A 25,489-nucleotide genomic window follows, 5' to 3' on the forward strand; every position below is an offset into this window, starting at 1 on the left:
CATTGGCAAGCCTCCAGTCCTCTGGGACCTCCCCTGTTGACCAGGATTGCTGATAGAAGATGGAGAGTGGCTTGGCAAGGACCTCCGCCAGTTCCCTCAGTATTCTTGGATGGATCCTGTCTGGTCCCATAGATTTGTGAGTGTCCAGACAGCATAGTAGATCACTAACTATTTCCTCCTGGATTAAGGGGTAAATTAAGTTCTAACAGTGCAGCTCACAGATTCACTCCCGACACATCTGTAGGTAACCTAGAGCTATCACAGGCTGTGTCAGACCAGCTCTTCCGTACTCTGCTGTTTCTCCTCCTGACATCTCTAAAAACCACAAGAGGATCTAAAGAACTATACATTTTAGGGAAAGGCATGTGACTCTGCTCCAACCCTTTTCTGTCCTCCTTACTACGTCACTTCCTCATGTGAGATTCTTGTTTTCCTTAGAAAACTCCCCTTCCACCTCTCAAAAAAATCTCTTAACATGTTTTGTCTTGATGTTCTCTAGCTGCATGGGACAGAACCAGGTATGAGTCTATGGTCATATGGCCAGTTTCAGGCACGAAGCACCATGACTCAGCTTGATTCTGTGAAAAACCATGAGAAGGTAGATGTAAAGGTAGATGATTTAAAAATAAAATTAGTGCTGGGCTGTGTTAATTTTCAGCAACTCTCAGCAATCTGAAGTCTAGAAACTTATTTTTTTCTTGAAGTGGAAGATGAGATTTTGGTGTATGTATTAGGTAAGAATTTTGTAATATTGCAAGAATTTTTTCTCAGATCTGGTAAAGTAAAGATAGCTTTGTTACTCTCCATCTTTTCTTACATCTTCTCTCAGCATTGGGCACATGAGAGAGCTTTTGGCCATCCAACTGGTGTTTGTTTGTGCCTGTAGTCAGTTGGAAGACAGTCGAACTTAGAGGAGACAAAAACCTATCCTAAGTTATGCCCGCCTAGTGCAAAGGCAGCTACCATGCACCACCTGTCAGTACCAGGATCTAGATCATTAATTCTGCTACTGATAAAGTGGCACCATTAAAGGTTCTACCTTTAAAGTACTAAGAAATCACTTTCACTTCCAGCTGAAGCCAGGCATATATTATTAGTTCACTGGAGACACAGATTTTTTTCAATATTCATCATACTACAGCACATCTCTCAAAATACTGCAAAAGACTATAAATTAACTGTGCTTTTCCATCTTATTTGTATAGTGTATTATTTCAATTGCTTAGATTTAAGGTAGGCTTTTTGATAAGGTGGATTATTTATTCCATATATTTAACTTTTAGTTAGCTTGAAGGAAAAAGTCCTCCCATTACAGGGAAAGCAGAAAACATCAATTAAAAAAAACCCCATTAGTTTTTAAGCAAATAATATCTATATGAGGTATTGCAGAAATGATCCTATTGATTAAAAATATATTCAGATCTCCATTATAAATATGAATGTACAGCAGTCAGTAATGCTTCTGGTACTCTGACATTAATTCAGTTAAAACTAAAATAGTGGTGATGACATGTCTCAGGAAACTTCAAAGATTATTGGTACAATCATTGTCCTCACTTACCTTGAGACAACCAGTGGGAGAATCAACATTTTCAGCATCCTCATCAGTAACTCACCAGGAAACTGGAAATAACTAATTTCCTAGAAATACATGGAGAGATGCTTATTGTTTTGAGATAAAGACTATCTGTCTTCATGAGTCCTGCTAGAGCTGTGGATCAGATAACATTGGTAAAATCTGCAGCTTTGGTATGTAAGGTGGCAAAGATAGTAGGCTTTAAAAGATCATTTTTAAATTAATTCGATTACATATTGTGCTGTAATTCAACAAACACACTACATTGTTCATTCCTTTACAAAGGAAGACAAAAATGAAATATGCCATCTCTTGGGGACTATTGTTAATAGGTTGCCCTGAATAATCTCTTAATTCTGCATTTTGTGTGTTTTCCTAGATGTGTATGAAGCTACTGCTTAGACACAAAAGATGTTCAGACAACAGTTAGCAGTAGCAGAACATAGAATTGTTTTAGTTTAGTCACATTTACTAAGTGCCATATTTTTTAATTGACATTTATATTTTGTGCTGAAACAATGCATTCAGCAATGCATGTTGCCCTGTCTACTCTGTCCGACTAATAACAGCAGAAAGAAATCAGCACCTGCAAAGAGTTTAGTTGAAGTATACTGGGGGAGAAATCCCCAAGTGACTTTAATAACATGGTCTGCTAGTGATGGGAAATTTCAAATTTTTTAATACAAAATACCATTGGTGTAATATAAACATCGGTAGTTCTGTACATCTGATGGTAACAAATATTCCCAGTGTTTTCTTTAGACGTACATGTTCCAAAGTAATATAAAATCCAATGAATATATTGCACTACCAATTTTTAACAGGTCTATATTAGATGCTGCGTTTCATCTAGCTTAAACGCCCACTATTATTATCCATACTTGCACCATTATAATGTGCTTATGCTAGACTTACTAGGTGTCTTAAAGACCAGAACCCTTTGCAAACGTATTGTTTGAGAATGTGTGCAAAGACCCGAAGAACAGTGCAGATTAACAAACAGATGAAATGAAACAAGCTTGACAAACACATATATGTGCTTTTTATCTTCAAAAGTCCATCCTGAAGTTCCACAAGTTGCTATGTCTTTCGTTATGTAAGTATGGTATTTTCTCTATAGTGATACGCTGCCGTGTCACACTTACCTGCTGGGAGAGTCGTCTCGTCCTCAGGAAGAATCCGAGAAGACAGCCGATGGTGACTGACAACACCGAGAGAATGAGCAAACCATTTCTTTTACAAACATCCTTGATCCGAGCGAGGATTGCATCAAAAGCCACTGCCATGCTGTCCTCCGTGCTCTTTGGAGAAGAATCAGCATCCCATGGAGAGAGAATTCACTCGCTCCTCGTCTTCGGGTGGACAGATCTAGCTCTGTATAGATCAGATCAAAGCACTTCCAGTTCTGCTTAGCTGACCTGCAAGGTCACCCCTCTGCCAATAGCCACCAGGCAAGCAGCTGGCATTATTGTTCCAAATTAATACCAGCAATCCTATTATCAACTACATCATTAAGAGCCTGGAAGAAGATTAGGGGGCTCTGGAAAATTAGAACAGAATGCAGTAGTATTTCTAAAACAAGACCGGTTCAAAACAAAGTGACACTCCTGGGAGAAAGATGGTGTTTGAGTGCATTCCTCAGCCTCCCCAGTTTGGGGTCCAGACATCCAAACCTAGAAAGCGAACAGTGCAAGTTATGCATTCAAATCGGTAAAAGTAATGTTACTGCAGTTTTTCTGAAGGGCAGAGCAGGTAACATTTTGAACCGGACTATCACAACAGGGCAAGCTAGGTGAAACTGAACTTCATTAATTAAAGCAGGCTTGGGTTTTTTGTGTTCATGGCAAAAAAAGGCGGAATGAGTAGCATAAGAGACACGCATCAAACAGAGAATAGCTGTATACTGAAACACGCGAGGACACCTTCTGGCATTTGGCGTTTATTATCTTGGAAGTGAAATGATTTCACTTTTCTTCCAACCACTATGTTGATTAGAGTAGGGCCAATTTACTTTCAGAGGATTATCAGACTAAGCCACAGGGATTGCTTTCCTTTCCTTTGCCGTGTCTGCAGTCAATCCCAAAACTGATTTTTATGCTAGTGAGTATCTGATGAAAATACACCGCTGTAAATGTTCACCATGCCACACTTTCTTACTGAAACATTTCTGTACTTTCTGGGTTATTCTAAGATTATTCAGTGTTTTTATGGAAAATATTCCATACAGTACAACAAAATTGTGTGTTTACAATATTAAATTTTATACTGTAATACAGTATTTGTTGTTACATGCTTACGTATGAGTAACAAAGCTCATGAGAGATTGAACTGTTCTCTTTGGAAGCAGGATCTGAATACTGCATGGTCAGCAAGACATTCGGACACGCATCAACAAAAAAAAGAATACGTGGAGTCTACACGCTGAACAAGAGCGCTGCCAAAACAAGAGGATCACAGAAGATTTTATTAATGCATATGTAAGACAACTCAACTAATGCTGAACCATCCCACTCCAGACATTAGAGAACTTCGCTACCTCGACAGCGCGCATCCAATCTGCCTCCCAAACGATAATAAAAAAATGCTTGATGAAATCACGTCGACCTCCACGCTAGCTGCTGTTAGAGGAGCTGCGACCCTCCGTTTTGCAGCTGGGACGTCTCCCGGCGGAGAGGCCCGCCCGGGCAGCTGAGGGCTCGGGGTAACCTCTCCGGGCCGCGGGGCCTGGCCGCCATTTGCCACCCCACCCCGTTCCCCGGCGGGGGCGGGGAACAAGCCCCAGTTCCTCCGACTCGCCGGTACCAACGCCCCGCGAGGCGCCGAGGTGCCGCCTCCGCCTCGCCGCGGGGCCTTGGGCGCTCCTCCCGAACGGGGCCGGCAGATCCGCGGGGCCGGAAGGAGCGCAGCCGCTCGAACGGCACTACCGGCGGAGCTGCCGGGGGTGGCCGCAGCCGCTCTCTCCCGGCCCGGGCCGGCGGCGAGGGGAGCGCCGCGGGCGGCGCCTCAGGACCTCTGACGCGGGCATCATGGCGGCGCGGCAGCTGCTGCAGCGGCGGGCGGCGGCGGCGCGCTGGCGGCGGGGCTACGGCAGCGCGGGCGCCGCCGAGTACCTGCACCGCAGCATCGTGCCCACCATGCACTACCAGAAGAGCCTGCCCAGGTACGGCGGGACGCCGCCCCGCTCCCCGGTGCGCCCGCCGGGCCCCCTGCCCTCCGGGACCGCCCGTCCCGCGGCCCGGGCAAGGCCCCGGAGCGAGCGTCCTCCGGGGAGCGAGCGTCGCTGCCGGCCCCGGGGGCGGCCGCCGAGGACGGCCGGCGGGCCGGGCTCCGGGGGGACGCGGGCAGAGGTCGGTGGAGGCGGCGGCCGGTGGCCCTGCGGAGCCGGCGGCCTGGGGTGTTTGCCGTGAGGAGAGGGGAGAGAGAATGTATCGTGTGTCGTCCCCCCCGTTTCTGTGTAGCCGTGTTCGGAGTGTGCTAACTCGATTCCTGGTGTACGTGCTCTTCATAAACCACAGTGGAGAGGAATGATTTCATTTTTTAAAGCAGAAATATGACTGTAAACCCGCTACCGAAACATCTGTTCAGGTCGCAAAGTAACCTTTGTTGGTGTAATAGGATTATTTTATAGTAAGAGGAGCATTTTCCTGTTTGGGCAGAGAGGAAGATGACAAAGATATTGATTAGGAAATATGCAAGAAAGTGTTCAGCACCCAGCAGTGAGGGGAAGTCCCAATGCAGGGGTGGCTACTGAACTAAACCTTCCTTCTGTATAGCTGCTTCTCCTTGCAATGGTTCATGTCATTGTGTTCCCTGTAAGGTACTCAGACCCTTCACTTGCAGTGCCTTTGTAACAAGACAGTCAAGTTCGTTTTCTACCTTGTTTTCCAATAACCTTATGCTGTGATGGTGTATGTCCATCTATTCCCTTTCTTCTCTTCTTCCACAAGCAACTTTTGAGCCATTTGGATAATATGGGGTATAAGGAGGGATAGGAAGGAGGGGAGGCAAAGAGGGACTACTGTGTAAGAAACTGAGGCTTCATTAGTACCATTGCTCATAAAGTGCACGTCTCTCTGTTCCCCTTCCTTCAGACTGCCCATTCCCAAACTAGAAGATACAATCAGGAGATACCTAAATGCCCAGAAACCGCTTTTAAATGATGACCAATTCAGGTATGGACAGACAAGATAAGCATATTGCAGTATTGTGCTGCTTCAAAGCCAAGTGTTACATGTAAAAAATATAGCTTGTGGCAGCATTTTGACTCTATTATTGATTACTGTAGGAAAACTGAAGACCTTGCTCATGACTTTGAAAAGGGAGTTGGAAGAGAGCTGCATGAACAACTGGTTGCTCAAGACAATCAGAACAAGCATACTAGTTACATCACAGGTATGTTGGCCTAGTGGATATAGGAGTCTATAGATCATCATGCTAGACAACAGACAGCTCATAATGCTACAAATAAAGTAGGCTGAAGCTTAAGCTGTCTCCTCCATAAACTTGGAATAACATGCTGTGAATACTGCCTGCGACTGTATTTGAGCAAATTCTGAGTCTCTGGTGGAAAGATGAATGCCCATCATCTAACTTTTATATACCAGAATTCTGGATAGATGGATATTGAAGAAACAGATTTTTTTCATGAGTTGCTGTATTTAAATTTGAGTTTACAGGGCTTATCTTTTTTCTTTTTTTCATTGCTGTCTATTTATGTTTAGGTTAATGGAAGAGCTTAACTGATAACTCCTTTAAGGAAATTAAAGCAATCATTTTCAAATAGTTTCAAGCTATTTAGCATGAAAACTGAACTCTGAGGGGGAGGCCAGAGACTATGACTAAGCTTTGGGAGGCAGAAGTGGTCAGTGCTCTGGACTTAAACCCACAAAACCATATTCTTTTAAAGAGCAAAAGAAAAGGAGAGACAGAAAGCAGAAGATGAGAATAAAGAAAAACAAGAGAGGGAGAGTATGCATATAGTTTTTTTATTATTATTCTTTTCTGTTGCTTCCACCGATTTCCAAATACAAGGGCCTGCTTATGAAAGTACTGGATGGATAGCAAGAGGTGGAAATACTCAAATACCTATGGAAGTAGAAGTTTGCATATTGCCTAGCAAATGCACTTCTATCCTTGCTATCTGTTGAGACTACCTATAAGTGTGTTAGCTACTACAAATTCTGTAGAGAATACCAGATTATTCACAGCAGCTGCTGTTTGGTTTGTTATCTTTTACCTGCCGTTCACTTTGAATAACATCTGGGGGTTTAACTGATGGCTTTATGGTGTTTGTCAGCACTAACCAGCATGCTGCTTTTTGCCTGTGAACTGTGGGGTGTTTGTATTCCTTTTTATTTAGTTACTCTCTTTTTAGGCCTCCTGAAAGACCTGTTACACTTGAAAGTGGTTTCTGAAAGTATGTATAGTTGCCTCCACCCTGGACTTTCAAGTCTAAGGTTAAAAGGCTACATGATGATGACAAGTGTGGTTTTAAAACTGTAGATGAATGCTAGTTACTCACTTGTGAGGACCTGGAATTAAAATTATCAATTAGGTCCTTGAGTTACCCATTGCCCTTTTACAGCCCAGCTAGAACGTTCTACTTGGGACTGATCCAGGCTTGGAATAATAATTTTTAATACATCAGCTGCCTTGAGATTAAGTTGGCGTGCACTTGCTTCCTTGGTCTGCATCCAGTCAGTGTGCAATACCAAGAGCTTACCGAGTTTGAAGTTGTTAATGGTGATGAAATAGAACTTACTTAAAAAAACCCTTTTCTGCCTACCCCCCCTGGATTTTGGTTTACTTATAGGCAGGTGTAAAGGTGTGACTACTTTGTAGAGCTATGATTGATTCCCTTGGTTTTGGCAAGGACAAAACCTTTGGGTCACATTCATGCTTCTTGATATACTGACAGACTGTCTAAAAGACCTGTGGGTATCAAATGTAATTCTGCTTTCCGAAGTCTCTTCCGGGCCTGGAAGAATAACTGTGAGGTCCTCTCTAACCTTGTCTTTTTGCCAGCTTGAGAGACTGACTGATGGTATTGCATCAGTGTCAAGAGTTTTGCCCTGTGCTGATCATTTTAGTGGATAGAAAGAGGAAGGAGGTGGAAATGCAAGACAGCAAATGTAGATGGAGGAATGCTGCCAGGAATGAGGGAGACACTGGATCAGAAGTAAAGGTGGTTCTATACAGAAGCATGCCCTCAGTGACAGAGTTGCAGAAATTAGTAGCTTAAGAGTAGGTAGAGGCATGTTCTACTCCAAATGTGAGGTGTGTACCAAAATACAGTGCTAGGGAGCTGCACTGTATGGAGTGGGAGTTATAGTTTATCACTGAGCCATATAGAAAACATGGAAATTGCCACTCATTGCTAATGATGTTGACACTCTTGATATGGATTACTCCAAATACAGTATTTTTACAATTAGCCAACAGTACCTTTCTTCATAATTGGAGGTTGGGAGAATCTTTGGGGGAATTACTGCATATGTTTGTCTTGTTTATATGCACTTCAATAGGTGTTTATTCATGATGACTGTGGGAGACAGGATATTGACTACATGAACCTCTGGTCTGACTCAGTAAGCTGCTTTTATGTTCTGACCTATTTCTCAATTCTCCACTTTCAGGTCCCTGGTTTGACATGTACCTAAAAGCACGTGAACCTGTTGTTTTGAATTTTAATGCATTTATGTCTTTTAATCCTGATCCAAAATCTGAATATAACGATCAGCTCATACGAGCTACAAACATGACCGTTTCTGCTATACGTTTTGTGAAGACCTTCAGGGCTGGTTATCTTGAACCAGAGGTTTTTCACCTCAATCCGGAAAAAAGTGACACTCAGATCTTTAAAAAAATTATCCGATTTGTGCCTTCTTCACTTTCTTGGTTTGGTGCCTACATGGTCAATGCATACCCCCTAGATATGTCTCAGTACTTCAGGCTTTTCAATTCTACGCGGCTGCCTAAGCTCAACAGAGATGAGCTTTATACAGATGAAAAGGCAAAACATTTATTAATACTGAGAAATGGGAATTTTTATGTATTTGATGTTCTTGATAGAGATGGAAATATGCTGAAACCTTCAGAAATACAAGCACACTTGAAATACATCCTTACTGACAACAGTCCGGCTCCGGCCTTCCCACTTGGCTACCTCTCCAGTGAAAACCGAGATACATGGGCATTGCTGAGAAAGAATCTACTGGATAATGGCAATGAAGAAGCTCTTCAAAAAGTAGACTCTGCTGTGTTTTGTTTAAGTTTAGATGATTTTCCCATTAAAGACTTTGTGCACTTGTCCCACACTATGTTGCATGGAGATGGTGCTAACCGCTGGTATGACAAATCCTTTAATCTTATCATAACTAAGGATGGCACTGCAGGAATTAATTTTGAACATTCCTGGGGAGATGGTGTGGCTGTGCTCAGGTTCCAGAATGAGGTTTTTAAAGATAGCATCAAGGCACCAGCCATCAGCCCCCAGTCCCAGCCTGCTTCAGTAGACTCTTCTAGAGCAGTGCAGAAACTTGACTTTAAGCTGAATGATGCCTTAAAAGCAGGAATTACCAAAGCCAAACAGAGATTTGATGCCAGTGTAGAAGCACTGTCTCTTAATCTGATTCAGTTCCATGAAGGGGGCAAGGACCTTCTCAAGCAGAAGAAGGTAAGCCCAGATGCTGTGGCTCAGCTTGCCTTCCAGATGGCTTTCCTTCGACAGTACAATCAGACTGTTGCTACATATGAGTCTTGTAGTACTGCAGCTTTCAAACATGGTCGTACAGAAACTATACGTCCTGCCTCTATCCATACAAAGAAATGTTCGGAAGCTTTTGTCAGGGGACTGTCCAAACATAGCACAGAAGAGCTTCAGAAGTTGATAGTGGAGTGCTCAAAATACCATGGCCGTTTGACAAAAGAAGCTGCTATGGGTAAGTAGGAATATATCAAACGCTCTTGCTTTTGCACTAAAATGTCTGTCAAGGTCGCTGTAAACATTTACTTCACAGCTAAATAATTTAATTTTGATGGAGGTCTAATGTTAAGGTAAACTTGACAAAAACAGTAGCTGAAGGCTGCAGTTCAAAATGCATTCTCGAAGACTCGTTTCTTAATGGAGGAGAATGCCTCTGTGCTTCCCACTTTGCTGTTAGTATGTTGAGAATTTTTTATACTTCAGTTTTTGTCCTTATAGCAGCTGGGCTATTTGAAAATTTGGTAAATAATTAGTGCGTATTGTACTCCCCAAGGCAACAAAGAACTTTGTCTTTATGTCTGAGGAGTTACTGTCTTAGCTCTGCAGGGGATAAGGCTTTAACAACTTTCAAATCAAACTGATTCTTTGGCTGTGCTACTCCTGGTATTTTTCTAAATGCTTTCTTTTGCATTGGCCTTCCCAGAAGCATAACTTCTTGTATTGTTTCAGGAAAATTGACTGTTGAACATTACCCCCTAGAGTCTAAAATTTGCCTCCCTTTGTTGATGCAAGATCCTCTTCCTCTTTAGAGTCATAGATTTTAGGAAAGCCTTTCTCTGTTTTAAATAACTTGCATATGTTCAGAAAAATAGTTAATCAAAGAATGCGATGCATTATTAAAATTGTCTGTTAACATTGCACTTTTGTTTACTATCATGATTCCTGGTTGAGGCTAGCAGTAAAACAACAAGCCCTCATTCCCTAGGATATGCGCATTAAAAGTGCAGAATGTCTGGGTTCTGAAAAATAATTCCTGCTAATACAAAAATAAACCCCAGTTCTATAGATCTCCTCTTTTGTGGCTGTAAAACAATGTGATGTCAAGATAAGTGAGTTTACTTCCCACAAAAATTAGTCATCTCTCTAATACTTGTTATTTTATTTTAACAGGCCAGGGATTTGACCGACATCTCTTTGGCTTGCGCTATTTAGCCTTATCCAAAGGTGTTGCACTGCCTGATTTCTATCAAGACCAAGCCTATGCTCGGCTTAATCACAACATCATTTCTACAAGCACATTGCTTAGCCCAGCTGTGCAATTAGGAGGGTTTGGCCCAGTGGTGTCTGATGGCTTTGGAGTAGGATATCAGGTACACGATGATTGGATAGGTTGTAATGTTTCCTCTTACCCAACTAGGAATGGTAAAGAATTCCTTCAGTGTATCTACAAGTCACTAGAAGATATCTTTAATGTTTTAAAGGGCAAGAAAATTGGTAGTTAGACATAAAAATGTTGGAACACTTTACAGTTGCAGTACAAAATGCAGACTGTGTCTAATTGGCATACTAATCAGTGTTCAACATGGCTGAGACTGCCCAGCTTAATTGGCTTCATTTATCCATTTGTCTTCATTGAACTTGAATACTGTCAGATTCACTATGAAATTTGTATCTGTTTTAAAGAAATAAAGTACAGACCTTGAATGCGTGTTTCAGGAAATACAAACATTCACAATGTCAAAATTAAGTAACATCCATCTGTTCCAACAGTCACATGTTTTTAAACCACATTATTTAAAATAAAAAGCATTGTTACCGAGTTTATGAACTTGGAACATCTGTGTTCCATAAGTGTTCAGACAGACTACAGTACTGTGATACCACTCTTAAAGAAAGTATATGCAGCAATTTTAAATATGAAAGAGTGGTTACATTTGCACTCTTGCAGTAAGCTTGCTTACTAACTTGTCACACTTAACTTTTCTCTTTAAACTTGAATCGGTATCAGAGCTGATTGTGCCTCAACTGCTTGAAGCCTTTCTACTGTAACAGCTTTTTGAGAAACAAAAAATGAAGTGGGAGGCTTTAAGTAACCTGCAATCACCAACTGTGTTGTTAAATTGACTGGAAAAGACTGTATTGTAATAAAGCTATCTATTAATAGCCACAAAGTTATTTTATTGCCACATCAAAATTATACAGTATGGTTAGTCCCTTTATCAATAGCTCATGTTTCTTAGAAAGGTTGAAAAGAATACTACTGAAAGCATTCTGCAATGTTGGCTTTCCCCTTCCATACATGAAGTCTGTCCAATAATCTTTTGTTTTGCTACATAAACTATTGTGCCTTAAAAAAGAAAAAATACTGAACTTTATCTTTTGGGGTTTTCTCTTTCCAAACTTCCTCTTACTGTGGAATAGTAACCTCAACAGAATGTTTTCCTGTTTCCTCCTTGTTCTATCAGCTAGAACTTTTGATATTATTTATTGTAGCAAACGCCAGAGTCTTAGTGCCTAGAGCTGCATCTTTAATGCATTGGGACTTGTTGCAGAAATTCTAAAGACTAAGGCTTATCAGAACTTTCTGACAGATTGCAGGAGAGCTTGAGCATAGGTATCAGTAAAACTTAGCGATGCCGTGAATGCGGGATGAAACTGATGCAGACAAGTTTCTCATGTGCTGTTCACAACTGGGACTCTGCCAGGTATGAAGTGGGTGATTGATAGCAAAAGGGGAAGGGGCCTTTGTCAGTCAAGATGCCAAAGGTGCTCAGAGTTGCTGGGATTACAACACAGATGCCTTTTGCATGAGATACTCCTTTTCGCACAAAATTCATTATGGTATGTGTAACTTGAACTGCTCTGCTTTTTAAACCCTCTTGATTTCCACTTCTTCTGGGAAGATGAGTTTCTCTGGAGCTGGATAGCACACTAGTGCTTGCTTCTGCAGCTCTGTGTAGAATTAATGCAGCTCATGTCTTTCAGCACAGCCCACTGTGTCCTGGAGAAAACTGAATACATTAGCAGAACATAAAAGTCTGAGCATGTTGGTTGGATGTGACAGATCAGGTTCAGAGGCCCAGAAACCTACTTCCCTTTACTCTTCCTTTGGCTATCTCAGCTTTCAGGTTCTCCCAGTGTCTTCTTTCTTTATCAGAGTAAGTGTAAGCAATACTGTATCTTGAAGTATGAACTGCAAGTACTAGGAAGGGGAGAAACATGTTTTAAATATGTAAGCCTGAAGGCTTATAAACTTTCCTAGTCAGGGCTGTTTGCTCTGCAGCCTGTAAGCTGTTCTAGTTTTCAGCTGAACAGGATTATTTTTAAACTTACTTGAAAACTTACCATGATTGTTCTTGCTCATTTAAAGAAAGGAAGGTGATCATTTGGGAGGATGAAGGAAATAATACCAAAAGTCTTTGAATGAAATTAACTAAAGAAGATTTTGGGGTTTTTTTTTGGTGGTGGTGGGCTTTTTTTGTTTGTTTTTTTAAACATGAGAACAGCTGGCAAGATTGTAAGAGCACTTGCCAAGAAGTAGAACGTCTGGTTTCTTCTACAAGAAAGAGAGTGAGGTTTACTTAATGACATACTCAGAAAGATAACTTGATTTTCAGAAGATTGTAACAGCTATGTGTGTCAGTAGCAGTCAAGCTTAATAAGTGTTCTCAGTAAACTCACCTCAGTGTCTTTACTTGAACTGGCAGAAAGCTACTAAAGATGTACCTTTTCCCTTGAACAGTTAACACAGTCCCTTTACTAATACTCATAGCTATTTCCTGATGATAGGAGTGGTGAGTGAAAAGACCTTATTTGCTCATGTTAGAGAATCAAATGTGGGTACTTCTTGGTCACAGGCTATAAAAACTTTAAGGCTGTAAGTTGTGTAAGTAGTTACTGTTGATACAGTAGTTAAGTTACAGTCCACCACAACCATTTCCCAAAAAGACAACCTTAAGAAAAAAGCACAGTTCAGTCAAGCGTATATACTATTTTCAGTTTGTACTGAGGCCATCTCAAAGTCCTCTGTGGGAAATATTTTATTAGGGCATGCTGGGGACAGTAAGTACAACTTAGGTTTCCATTTCTGAAGTACAGCCACGTGAAAAGTAACTCCAAGGAAACTGCATCTCTGATGGTTACAGCTCCTTCATCAATAAGCATGTCAGGATTTATTAGGGGTATGAACTTCAGCATTTTACAAATTTGTGGGTAACTTCATAGATTCCAACAGATTCCTTTGTTTTTTCATCATAGTCATTCCAATCCTATAGGAAATAAGATTTCACAGTATTAGTCACAGGACAGAATGCAAATGTGTCTAAAACACAGACTGGAATTCAAACTGCAACTAAGCCTTACTCAAAATTTGGGTCTTAAGATTTCTGTGGAAAGAAAGCACAGTCACTAAGCTAAGTTCTGATAGCTGAGAGAAGCAAGAGCACTGACCTGAAATCAAATGAGCTTCAGTCTCAGCGTTTTTATTTTAACAATGATTTCTTTTTTTTCATATGTAGTCCACAGCCTGTAGTGGACAAGACAGCAACCGTGGCAGATGAAAGGATTATCTATCATTTACAATACCCTAGTCAGGTGGGTAAGCAGACAAACAGATCCCTGCCAAGTAGGATACCAGAGAACAGATTTGACCTTGAGATTCTTGCTCACAGCCAAGGAAGATCTGCAATGCTGGAGTCATTATCCTGAGCTTTGAAGGACAGTGTCTTTATATTACTTTTTAATATCTTTGCGCACAGGAAAAAGTGCAGGCATCTTCCTAGAAGAATCAGTTCACCACTCTGAATAACCCCAGCCATTTAGTATTCCAGGTGTTTGCTTTCTGGGATTCCTGGGTGACTTAAAGAAAGGTTTCATTTCTATCTTTGTCAGCTGCTAAGCTATCAAATGTGTACTTCTAAAATGACGCTGTTAGTAGTGCTGGGTGTTGATAGTTGATTTAGTTTCTCTCTCCAGCTATGACCTTCCTATGCCTACATGAAAGAGCAAAACTAGCCTCTTGCATGTCTAGGGTGTGTATTTTGGACTAGTGACTTAGAGAAAGAAAGCTAGATAATTGGATTTACTAATGAAACTCAGACAACATACCTTTTCTAACAAGTTTATGTCATTGAAGGGTGTGCCAGATTCTGCACCTTCAGCGGCAAACCCTGCCTGCAAACACATGTGCAGTAAGTTTTTAAGAATAAGTTGTACCAAGAAAATAATAAATATGATCATTGAAACATGTTTAAAGAAAGTAACTCAGCACAAACTTTTATTGTATTTCTTTTAAATTAGGTAGAAAGAATGGTCAAGCTCTTCCTCGTTAAGGGTCAGTATAAGGTTGTGACCCTGCTTGTCAATTGGGAAAATTCAATCTAAGCAACCATAGAGTAAAGTGAGGGAACACTGCTCCTCTGTTTTTCCTGCCAAAAAGGTATTTCCAAGTATTCTAGATAATGTTAAACCTGAGTTTCAGAGTTTATGTAGCAGTATCTAACTACTAATAGCTTTACTTTGTGTTCAGAATCCATACAGGCATTATGTATAAAAGAGCTTCATAATAAACTTACACTGCAAGAAAACAATAGAAAGAAAATGTGGAAGAGAGTTAACAGTTTTGGCTTAAATATCATCAGAATCCAAGACACTCTGGAGAAGGAGCAGCCTGTATTGGATTTAGGTACAGAAGTGACTAGCAAGCTTTACATGAAAGGAAGATCAGCTGGCTGACTGAACAGATTTGTATACCCAAACATTTCAAAGGGGAGAGTTCTTCACTTGCTGTTTCTAAAGAGCTGAAGGAAAGGATAGCACTAGGAAGGAAATAGTGGGGTATAGCACAAGAACAAGGTGTTCTGTTTTATATTCTATAGCAACAGCTCTCTCATTTTAGGGTTCACAGTTATCAAGCTGTAAATTAAGTTTTATTAGTTTTAAAAGTAAATTTAAGAATCTCAGCCACCTCTGTAGCATACAGGAAGGTTTCTTACGCTGCCATTTCTAACTACAGAATTTTATTAAGAAGTGGCTAAAAAGCAAAGGTAGCTTCTTCCTGGTTTTCTGCAAGGGATCTACACTTGCATTTTTGAGAAAGAAATCCCCACTAGTGCCAGTCAGACATTTAACTGTGTAAGAATGTATGAAGTAAGCCACATGATTTTAAAATATTTCGGGATTTGAACGGAAGGTTAAGCACTTGGGAGTTAAATAAACCATGGAGCATGGCAGACGTAACAACAGAAGAGCTATCTGCAAGGCACAGTGCGAATATGGCCTTTATATAATTGTCAGAAGCCCATCTCGAGGGAACTGCTAGGGGTGGAGAGGAAGATCAGCATCATGGGACAAAAACGCAGAGCTGCAGTATAGAACAAACACTAGAAAAATAAAAGAAGCCCTGCTTTTGCCACCTAGAGATATCTACCAGCCCGCCAAGGAACAAGACGCCATGTGACTGGAATTACAAGCTTCTGTACTAGACACTCAGCGGGACTTGCATTGTTACAGGTTTGGCGTCAGAGCAGAGACTCGTTTAATAGCTGCAGAAGGGAGCTGGGACGGGCAGTGACTTGTCTGCCCTCTGCTGACTAGCGAAGGACCAACAGCTAAAGCATACACGCTGAAAAAGGAAAAATGCCTACTGACTTTACAACGCAGTGAATTGTCACACTTTTGTTACCAATGAAACTATTGTGCCACAAAGCAAAGAAGCTTAAGAAGGTTTAGGAGAAACTGCATAAAGAAATCTCAATTTTTTAGTTGAGGCATTCCCTTGAGGGACAAGGACATGAAAGGAGCTGAACTATCCTCTAGTAAAACCAAAAATTATGCATCAGATTTGCAGTAGATGTATCTACTTAAGCACATTAAACAAGAAAGATAAGTAATTGGGGGGAGAAGAGTTGTCCCTGCCCATTATTAGAACACACAAGTACCTAGTTTGAATTTGTTGCTGCTACTAGGTAGGAAGAGGGTTTATATCAGAGAATCAAAGGATACTTTCTCCTCTTTCAGACTCAAATGATTTTTTTGAGAAAACTACTATAAATTTTAAAAAGACATCAAAGTATTAAGCCACTCTAAATTGACTTCAGGTGTGGTTGCATTATGTCCATCAAAAACCACAAAAAAAATACAGTAATGCTATGGCCAGTCCTGTTTGGTGCTAATCAAAAGCCAGACCTAAGGTTGTGGAGAAGCCAGGCTGGCTTGGATCATGTCAAATATAAAGCAGTTTATAGAATTGTTTGGAACTGCAGAAGTCTATATATTTACTTATCTAGGCATCAGAAAATTCACTGAAATACCTGCACAGGGATTCAAGTGTACTGTCCAACAGAGTGCACAGACCACACTTTAATAATATTAAATTAAAAGCTTTATTACAGCTGTGATGTCTTTGTTCTGCAGATAAAAATAAAATCGACGGCTAGGATGCAGAGCTATAAACATCTACATTTTGTAGTCTTCTCATAGATTTTTCATGAAGTGCAAGTTCCTAGGTCTGGCTGCAAAGCTTTCAAACAGGAATAAACCAATAACCATTCTGTTCCTCAAAAAGATGGGCTTTGCTTAAATAAGTAAGTAAAAGAAGACTTCCTGCAGCACACTGTAGTGGTGATTTTATTTATACCAAATTCTTTGTAGGATCAGCTTTTTTGGTCTGTTTCTTAGCACAGTGTCACAGTCTGAGGGAAGGATAAGACAGGTTTATATTTGTCAATCTATTTACACCTAATCCGACTGGAATAATAGGTTAAATATAGTAGGGAGTTAGCTTGCATACAGCATGACCATGCACAAGCAAATGAATCACTGAAGACTAGCTTGGCCCTGAAGAAATCCTTTAACTCTGAACCTTGAGGTGTGCTTTGCAACAGTCTTTAAGTGGTGTCGCTCTTCAGTCTTTGTCTAATCAAGTTTCAAATGGGAAAATGCCAATATTCATTTCTCTCTAACATACCAAAAAGCAAAATGGCGCTTTCCTGAATGTGGCTAATTACGCAGTTTCACAATTCCCCTTCGGGAAAGACTCTCTTCTGCAATAACCTGAGCAATGAAGACATTTCCAATGAATTTAAATGAGCAGTGCTGAGTGACCTGTAAGGCAATTTGAATATAAGTCCAAGCCGTGTTTAATTTTAGATTTTACTGGCACAAAGAATACCGGAGTTGTTAGTGTTAGCTACTTGTGGGTTGCTGCTTTTGTTTTGTTTTGTTTTGGTTTTTTTTTTTGAGTCAAGTGAAGTAAAAGAAAGAACTGTGGAGAGGATGGAAAACTGGGGAGGTCTAGGACGTTCCAGGAAGAGCAGTACCATTTCAAATAGTGTGTATTTTATTACTCTAGATTCTGTGAGAGGTACTCTTAAAAACTGAGGAACAAATCATAAATAAGAACTTGCCTGTGGTTGAAAGTCAACCGGTTCCAGACCTCGGCATTCAAACTCCACTATCGTTTTGAATTTTTCGCTGTCTTCAGCCTATAATTGAGTCAGAATACCATTAGTTTTCATCTAATAGAGAAAGACGGTGACAAGCATTAGTCTAGGATGAATTGCTTTAAAGGCAGTACTATCAACTCTGATGTCCCAAGTGACAGCAAAATCCTAGGGCTCATTTAATAGGTGGTAATTAACTAGAATTTCTTGGTCTGCCACAAGGAAGCCTTCAAAAGGAAACTAATATGGGTATTATGTAATCACTTCTAATTTGAGTGATACAGTTTTGTCATTTGCTTATGAAATGTACCAGATTACTCTACACTTGAGACACTGTGCAGGAGTCTACAAGAGACAATCTTCTGTCAGGGGAGAATACCAGCTTTTTGTATTCTTGAAAGAGGAATGTGATGATGAAGCAAAACCTCAAAATATTATTAATGTTTATTTATCTTGTTATATAAAAGAGAAAACAAACTTACATTGTAAGGCTTGATTGTCTGACTTAAAATATCTAAAAAAAAAATAATACATCAGAAGTGTAAAAGTGAGTGGCATTATGTCTTCAATTTTATTCAGCACAAATCAAGCACCAGCTGCTTACTTCAAAGAAATTTCCTTATACTAAGTAAAAGAAACAAAGTAACCAAGCAGTTCCTGCAGCTGGCCCTCAAAAGGTAGAATTCAGTTTTTCTCAATTCTCCTTAGAAGTTTACATTACACCATTTTGTTACCCTACCAATGCAAAAAAAAAAAAAACAACCCACGCTTTTGTAAAATGACATTACAGATATGAGTTTTGTTCATGCAGAAACCTGAAGTCACCAGGAGGCTTTGCTGTCTCCTTCATGAGCATGATGACAAGTATGTACTTGTTTGTGAACTCGAGCACCAGTGTACAAGGGAAAAAATCCCTGGTGAATCCTCTTTACAAACAGTGTCAAGCAAAAATGGGGACTAAAAAATAAACTTAGAAGAAAAAGTGTAAAATGGATGATGCCTCTTGAATTTCTAAGCACATACCAATTGAGTTCTCCCTGGAGCACAGCTTGCATTTCTGCACCATAGTGGCGCTTCCTCTGCCTCCTTTTAGGGGAGCACTGTCCTAAAAACCATGACAATAGAGACATCATTTTTAACTGCACTCTAGCTGAGCCACTGGAAACCTCTGCAATGGTAAAGTAGTTTTTATAACAATGGTCTTTAACTTTTTAAAAATATTGCAGCGAGAAGGCTTTTTTTTTTTTTAAACTAAAGGAATCTATAATTCAGAAAGCTGTGATTAGCAAAGAATAGTTGTGTTCTAGACTTAAAATAGTGAATAATGGATAGTTATGTCTTGTCCATATAGGTATGTTCCATTAATTCCTCAAAATACACTCTTAACACTCAGTAATATGCAAAGGGATGATTATTCCTAAGAACAGGACCTTCTCTTATCCCTGACAAATTTTATCCTGCTTTTTCAGTTTCCAACTACTAATTTAGCATCCTTAACACCTTGAATTACCTAAACTTCTCCAAAAAGATTCCATCAGCAGCAGAGAAATATGCTATAAGCACAACCTGATTCTGATATCACTTAAAGATTTGTTTTCAAATCATATTTTTACAGAAAGGCGGCTTTTCAAAGCAGACGTAAATACTTGGTCACCAACAGTCACCATTCCAATGGCATATTTCAATTAACAGTCGCCAATTTTTTTTTTAATATGGAATATGACAGCATTTCCTGAATGCATTTAGCTATTAAAATACTACCTCATCTAAAGTGTAAGTTGTCACATCCCTGATGGTAATATCCCTTGCATGTAAGAGACAGGTTTGTTTTCTCATTTTTGTTCTGATGCAGGTTACAACAGGGAAACATACCATCAATCGCAGATACTGCCATTTTTCAGAAACTTCACCACAGTTCCCACATTTCAGCTGAAAAACAAACATAAACCAGAGAATTTTAAAGCCGACAATAATCAGGGATTAAAAAGCCGAAGGAGCTGATGTGAGCCCTCCGGATTCACAATGCTCGCTGCCTCACAGCTGAGAGGAGCCGGAGGCAGGTATGGGTTGCCATCTATCCCGCCAGGCCCGTGAGCTGACTCGACCTGGCGGGTATGCCCGCTGCAGAGGGTCTGCCCTTCGGCGTGTTGGGTGGAAAACGCGTTACGAAGCACGGTCACGAGGCGGAAGATGGGAACAGCGCATCTCGCCGTCCACCTGGGTTACCTGCCACTGGATATTGGATTACCAACCTCCTCACCAATGGAGGCACTGAGCAACACTGTGAACTTCAGACTCTTCCTTATTGCGAACGTCTAACGTCATGCATGTACTAACGCATACCTATCTATGTACTTATACCATCCCATTCGTTGCTCCGGTAGCAGCCTGCTCGCACTGTGTGGAAAAAACCCCCACAACCACTGCTTAAGCTAAGTGATGCGACATTCACCAGCCAGCTGCCCCGCCGGGCAGCCTAACGGGCTCAGAACACCGGGAACGGCCTTTCCCGGCTCCCCAAGGCCCCGCGGCCGCCGCCCCCGCCCGCCGCACCTTGAGGTACCAGCGGAAGTCCTCCCCCTCGGCCCGCAGCCGGGTGATGTTCTCCAGCGTGGCGCGCAGCTGCAGCCCGATCCTCTGCAAGGCAAGAGGCAGCGAGAGAGGCCGTCAGCTCGGCTCGGCTCGGCTCGCTTCAGTGCGGCCCGGTCGCGGCTCCTACCTACCCCCATGGCCTCGCAGGGTGCCCGGCAGCTCGGCCTGACGGCCCTCCCTCAACCCCGTCCCGCCTCTCGCGGGAGCAGCTGCGGGCTTCAAGCCGCTCCTGCGCGGTTTTAGTTGTGGGTGTTTTGTTTTGTTTTGTTTTTTTCTTCCCGCCCTCAGCCAAGCCGGCGGCCGCCTGCCGGTGCTCTCTGCCGGGCTGAAGCCGACGCGAAGCCGAAGCTGCCTTCGGCCAAGATGGCGCCCGCCGGCGCGGCCTGTCACCGCCCCGCCGTCCGCCGGAGCGGCCCCGGGCGGGAGGCGCGGCGGGCTGGGCCCCGGGGAGCGGGGCGGCCGCTTCAGGGGAGGAAAACGGAACGGGGGTGGCGGGGAAGCGGGGCAGGGCGCAGGAGGGAAGGGCAGAGGGTGCCTGTGGGGAGAGGAGGGAAAGCAGGAGGTGCTGGCACAGGTAACGGGTTAGACGTTTTCACGTCGTTTTAAAAAGGCACTTAACCACAATCTTTTTTTAATCGCAGCGGCTGCTTATTTAGGAAAAACAGAAAGAGGTGCTGGAGAAAGTAAGGGTGCGGTTTGGCAGAGCTGCCGTGGGGAACACCCTCGGAGACTGCGGGGACCCTCAGACCACTGTGGGGGGTCTCCCACAGTGCTTTACAAAAATTACCACTTTAAAGTTGAGACATCTTTGGTCCTCTAAGTCGCTTAATCAATTCTGCACAACAGATCTGCTAGTCTAGAACTTAACTAAATACACTCTACACTGCTTTTAATTTCAGTTTTTCCAAAGCTGGATGGGAGTATCGGTGAAGATCCTGGATGGCTCGCGGGTGGCCTGTTGTCTACTGCTCTGAAGGCAAACAGGTAACCACAGGAGCAGGTTGTTATGCAGTTGACATGTGTCTTTGCTAGAACTGGTTATCATATGCAGAGTCTGGGCATCAGTTATTTTGCATATTTGAGCTGGCCAACAGAATATCCAACTCGGGATAGGAACAAAAGTTTATCTTGACAGCTGGCAAGTGTTTCATTTCACAGAGCCAGACTTAGTTCTATTTTCTACTGCTGCATAGAGAGAGAGGTGAAATAAAGCTTTGTGTGATACAAGTGAAGTAACATACCCTGAATATACTGTGATAAAAGAAGTGTTAGGAAGTCAGTTTCTCACCAGAACTTATAAATTAAAAATACAGATATCACCATTTTATTAAGACAGTCACTGACAGTTTGTAAAAAAAATTTCTAACATACATAAAAGCTTTAGGCCAGAAATAGTGAGGAATTCAAACAGCATCCCCTACTCCCCCCAACCCGCACAGACATCACAATGCAAACTTGAGTTTGATTTAAATTGGCTTAATCTTGAAGTGTAGTCCAATAAGACTGAAGACTAGACACTTAAGGTCCTGGACCAGGTAGTAGAACACTCTCAAGCCTTCTGGATCCCTGCAGCGCACAACAGAAGCAAGGGAAAAAAAAAAAGTTAGATTGATGTTTTAAGAGAGTAGTTTATAGAACTTACCTATTAAAAATACTTCTGAAGCCTATAGGGAGACTTTTCAGAGGTCACCCTAGACGTTAACAGATTTGTTTCATTCTATGTTGATTGATAAAACATTCTGTACTCCCAAGTTTGCAAGTTTAAAGTCTTAACAAAATATGCATTTTTATCATGAAAGCAAGTAGAAACATCACTTTGGATTTAAAAAACATGATACCCAGTCTTTTCAGCTTAGGTGAAATACAGAAATCTTGGTTCTCCCAGAGACATTGGTGTGGACAGGCCAATGACAGTTCAGTTCAGGCTCTGAATACGCCTAACAGGGGTTCCTACAGTAAGGTTAGCTGCTCAGTGAGTTTGAAAATACAGCGCGTAATGCCACAGTCTAAAAGCATTTGGTACATTACGCTGGAACGCAGAGCAGCTGTGCCCCCAGGAACTGATCTGTACTTCTGAAACAATAGGAAATACAAGTACCTAGTGATCAGCAAGTTCTAATATAGTTTGTTACATAAAAACAACAGCAACATAAAAAAGCAGAGTACGTACTTGGATTGGTTTACATCAATGAGTGAACCGATTTTTGACGTCGTAAAGGAGATGTGCTCGTCACCGATTACTATTTCAAGCTCCTGAAAGATGAAAGACTACAGGAAGTCAAACTGCTGCTTTATGGCATTAGTTACAGAAATACTTAAGTACCGAGATGATGGCTTTTCCATTTTTATTACAAAGGTATTGAATGCAGCAGGTCTGTGACTCATTATTAACTCTCACGACTAAATTGCCATTTAGGCGCTGCTCAGGTTTTAGAACAGCATTTGTTTCCCTCTTGGCTAGAAAGACTACCGACTCGAAAATAAAAGTTCAGCTATGCTTCTAGTGTAAAAATTAAAGCAACAACCAGAAAAGACGCCGTACACCGACCTGCCGACCGACTCTGTCGGGAGGAGGCCACAGCGCATCGTCTTCTTTTGTGATTTCGCTGTCGTCGATTATTCTCTTCAGCTCCTCCATCACGCTCTTGTGCACGTACGCCTACGAACGACATCCCGGCGTCAGAAAACGACCCCCGGCGCTACCCACCGGCCCACGACCGCTCTGCTTCGCCCATCTCCGAGGCCACGGGGCGGGGGTGCGCCCCTCGGTCGGCCTGCGCCTCCGGCGCAGGCCGACCGAGGGGCGCACCCCCGCCCCGTTAGGAACCCACCGGTTGCCCCCCCCCCCTTACCTCCTTTCGGATCATGACGTCGTTCTTGTAGTTGCTGTTGTTGGCGTAACGCAGCTTCCCTGGCGAAGACAGGAGGGACGTTAAACCCCCGGCCCGGCCCCGCGCCCGCCCGCCCTCCCTCCCGGGAGCGGAGAGCGCGGTCCCCGCCCGGTGCCGCCGCCCACTCCCCTGCCCCTCACCGTCGGGCCGGAACTCGAACTCGAGGAACTCGTGGCCGAACTTGCCCTTGTGCCCCACGTAGTAGCGGAGGTAGAAATCGCTCGCCATGGTCCCGCCGCCAACCTCCCGGCTTGCAACGCAGCGGCGCGGGCGAAGCGCGTCACGGCGGGGCGGAGCTCTCTCCCTCCCTCCCCGCTCCGCTGGGGCGGCAGCGCCGACCGCCGCCAGCCGGAGCAGCGACGGCGGCGGTTGCGGCCGCCCCCTGGCGGGCGCCGGTGGCTGCAGCCGGGCCCGTGAGGGCTGGGCTGGGCTGGGCTGGGCTCCCGCTCCCTCCGTCCGCGGCGGGAGAAGGGCAGGCCCTCAGCCAAAGCTCAAGCGGGGCGGCCCGGACATCGGCGAGTCCCCGAGCGAGCGGTACAGGTGAGGGGCGCCGCCTCCCCACCCCCCTTCACCCCCGCGCCGACCGCCTGCCCCAGGGCAGAGGCTCGGGCCTTCTGCGGGTGGCTCCCCAGGGGTACGAGCTGTTTTCTCGTAGCGATATTTGCAGTGTTTGGCAGAAAAAAAAAAAAGTTAGACCGGTGCTTGATTGTCACCCCCCTTTCACCACACCTCAGCTGTGGTGGCGATGGCTTGGGTGCCGTCGCTGAAACACAGAACGGACCAGAGTCCACACAAGTGTTGACTTGTCCGTCAGGACCACTCGATTCAGTCAGTGAAGGACATGCTGCATGCCTTGCCCAAAAACGTGTGACTTTTTTCTAGGCGGAAAATGAACATTATTCACTCGTTACTTTCTTGTAATATTTAGACGTAGTAGTAACAAAAGAAAAATGAGTTGCGGCTAGACTTTTATTATGAGTCCAGGTGGTCACATTCAGTGTTAGGGCGTTAGAATTTGAAGCAGTTTTGTGCCTCCCTTGGACAAAGGCAGTAAGCCAGCCGAGCTGTTCCCTGGGCTGGGTTTGGCCCCCACACAGCCAGTGCACCCCTGTGCCTCCTTCTCACTGGTACTGGTTTGTTGAGTTACCCTGTGAAGTTACCTCACGCTGGTGGCCTGAAGTTCGAGAGTAAAGGGACTGGTGGTAGTATCTGCCTTTTTGCTCTTTGGAGAACTGCTGAGAGAAAGGAAATAGCCAGAGACATGCCCTTTTGTAAAATATTCCCTTCTGAAAGAAAAATTTAGAAATGTGGTATCTCTTGTGCTGATCACTAGAAGGGACGCTTTTTATTGAGGACACTGAATGGGGGAGGACATTTTGTACTGTGTTAGTATTGAAAATGGATTTTACACTGATGAACTTGATTTCATTTAGGTGGTGCTGTGGCACATTCCAGGTGTAGGCAGTTAGTGCAGGATTAATGAAGCTCCCTCTGCTTATTTTAGAGTTACAGCAAGGTTAAGTCTGGCAATATTTACTATTACGAACTGAGTGGAAATAGCTGAACTGCTTCCAGATCTAATCTGTCCATGGAAATAACATAGTCTTTGGTATGGTTTCGCATAAATAATCAAACCTTTTGATCTCAGTTAATTCTGTATGGGGGAAAGCCCTAGGTGTCCACATCTGGGCATCGTTCATACGTAAACTGACTAAACCACTCATTGATAGGTCAGATTTGGCTCTTAGTTTGTTTTTCAGGAGCCTTGTATGCTTTGTGATCTAGCTTCCTCTTCTGACTATGTAGGAGCTCTGAGCTTTCACTAGTACAGTCAAAAGCAAGAAATGTTGGGATTGGTGGTTGATTTCTTTTAAGACAAATTATTGCAGTGAGAGGCAATACAGTAATTTTCTGGAAAAATATGAATGCTTAAATCTAGGCACTCATAAATTAGGGTTAAATAGCTACTTTGAATCTATTTTAGTACTTCATTGGATTAAAATAATGGAGCAAAGAAATTGCATCTTTGTCTCGCTTAACTTAAATTACTATTTGCTTGGACCTAAAGATACTATTCACCGGGCACACAGAAAAGAAAGAATAATTTATTATAGACTCACCAAGAGTGAGGGAAGGAAATAAAAACATAGGTAGAGGGAGGTGAAATATTTAAGGCTCACTCTTGAACAGACAATGGACTCTTAGTGTCATTCACTGTGTGGTAATAGGTCAGGCTCCTTCTCCTCTGCCTCAGTTAGACAGCTTTTCTTACGTTCTTTTCCCA

General features: G+C 42.8%; 4 protein-coding genes across 9 annotated transcripts in view; 1 reads left to right on the top strand and 3 right to left on the bottom strand.

The window, feature by feature from the left end:
- The window catches only part of SLC1A7 (solute carrier family 1 member 7), a 59,141-nt gene extending 55,770 nt beyond the window's left edge, over positions 1-3,371 (bottom strand). Inside the window, exons 1-2 of one of the 4 annotated variants that reach the window (XM_030032457.2) lie at positions 2,722-3,221; positions 1,562-1,641 (exon numbers count right to left, since the gene is read on the bottom strand). In XM_030032457.2, coding sequence (XP_029888317.1) covers positions 1,562-1,641; positions 2,722-2,862 — 221 coding nt within the window. In that variant the 5' untranslated portion in view covers positions 2,863-3,221. Of the gene's footprint in view, positions 1-1,561; positions 1,642-2,721 lie in introns of all 4 variants that reach the window. The other 3 variants (XM_030032458.2, XM_030032455.2, XM_030032456.2) reach the window with 3 other exon arrangements.
- Positions 3,372-4,455: 1,084 nt separating this feature from the next.
- On the top strand, positions 4,456-11,444 carry CPT2 (carnitine palmitoyltransferase 2). 2 transcript variants are annotated; one of them, XM_030032453.2, is made up of 5 exons: positions 4,456-4,736; positions 5,668-5,748; positions 5,862-5,968; positions 8,212-9,516; positions 10,452-11,444. In XM_030032453.2, the coding sequence occupies exons 1-5, from the start codon at positions 4,603-4,605 to the stop codon at positions 10,781-10,783; spliced, it is 1,959 nt and encodes a 652-aa protein (XP_029888313.1). In that variant the 5' UTR covers positions 4,456-4,602; the 3' UTR covers positions 10,784-11,444. The 2 variants fall into 2 exon arrangements, with proteins under 2 accessions (XP_029888313.1, XP_029888314.1); XM_030032454.2 differs by lacking the exon at positions 5,668-5,748.
- Positions 11,445-13,306: 1,862 nt separating this feature from the next.
- Positions 13,307-20,732, bottom strand: CZIB (CXXC motif containing zinc binding protein). Of its 2 annotated transcripts, XM_030032461.2 has the most exons (8): positions 20,446-20,718; positions 20,276-20,359; positions 19,595-19,651; positions 18,746-18,827; positions 18,205-18,236; positions 17,687-17,764; positions 14,388-14,453; positions 13,307-13,549 (listed from the first exon to the last, which is right to left on the bottom strand). In XM_030032461.2, the coding sequence occupies exons 1-8, from the start codon at positions 20,449-20,451 to the stop codon at positions 13,472-13,474; spliced, it is 483 nt and encodes a 160-aa protein (XP_029888321.1). In that variant the 5' UTR covers positions 20,452-20,718; the 3' UTR covers positions 13,307-13,471. The 2 variants fall into 2 exon arrangements, with proteins under 2 accessions (XP_029888321.1, XP_029888322.1); XM_030032462.2 differs by lacking the exon at positions 14,388-14,453 and having other exon boundaries at positions 20,446-20,732.
- Positions 20,733-21,622: 890 nt separating this feature from the next.
- Positions 21,623-23,507, bottom strand: MAGOH (mago homolog, exon junction complex subunit). Its single transcript, XM_030032463.2, has 5 exons — positions 23,346-23,507; positions 23,167-23,225; positions 22,863-22,973; positions 22,485-22,567; positions 21,623-21,880 (listed from the first exon to the last, which is right to left on the bottom strand). The coding sequence occupies exons 1-5, from the start codon at positions 23,431-23,433 to the stop codon at positions 21,781-21,783; spliced, it is 441 nt and encodes a 146-aa protein (XP_029888323.1). The 5' UTR covers positions 23,434-23,507; the 3' UTR covers positions 21,623-21,780.
- Between the last annotated feature and the right edge of the window lie 1,982 nt (positions 23,508-25,489).

This window comes from Aquila chrysaetos, chromosome 12 (genome assembly GCF_900496995.4).
Source record: "Aquila chrysaetos chrysaetos chromosome 12, bAquChr1.4, whole genome shotgun sequence".
NCBI lineage: Eukaryota > Metazoa > Chordata > Aves > Accipitriformes > Accipitridae > Aquila > Aquila chrysaetos.

Coding starts and splice junctions, on each gene's coding strand:
- CPT2 (XM_030032453.2), top strand. CDS start 4,603: ATGGCGGCGCGGCAGCTGCTGCAGCGGCGGGCGGCGGCGGCGCGCTGG. Junction 5,749..5,861: donor TTAAATGATGACCAATTCAG/GTATGGACAGAC, acceptor TGATTACTGTAG/GAAAACTGAAGACCTTGCTC. Junction 5,969..8,211: donor GCATACTAGTTACATCACAG/GTATGTTGGCCT, acceptor CTCCACTTTCAG/GTCCCTGGTTTGACATGTAC.
- CZIB (XM_030032461.2), bottom strand. Junction 19,652..20,275: donor ACTTCCGCTGGTACCTCAAG/GTGCGGCGGGCG, acceptor TTTGTTTTTCAG/CTGAAATGTGGGAACTGTGG. Junction 18,828..19,594: donor GGCAGTATCTGCGATTGATG/GTATGTTTCCCT, acceptor CATGGTTTTTAG/GACAGTGCTCCCCTAAAAGG.
- MAGOH (XM_030032463.2), bottom strand. CDS start 23,433: ATGGCGAGCGATTTCTACCTCCGCTACTACGTGGGGCACAAGGGCAAG. Junction 22,974..23,166: donor ACGTCATGATCCGAAAGGAG/GTAAGGGGGGGG, acceptor TGTCGTTCGTAG/GCGTACGTGCACAAGAGCGT. Junction 21,881..22,484: donor ATTGATGTAAACCAATCCAA/GTACGTACTCTG, acceptor TGTGCGCTGCAG/GGATCCAGAAGGCTTGAGAG.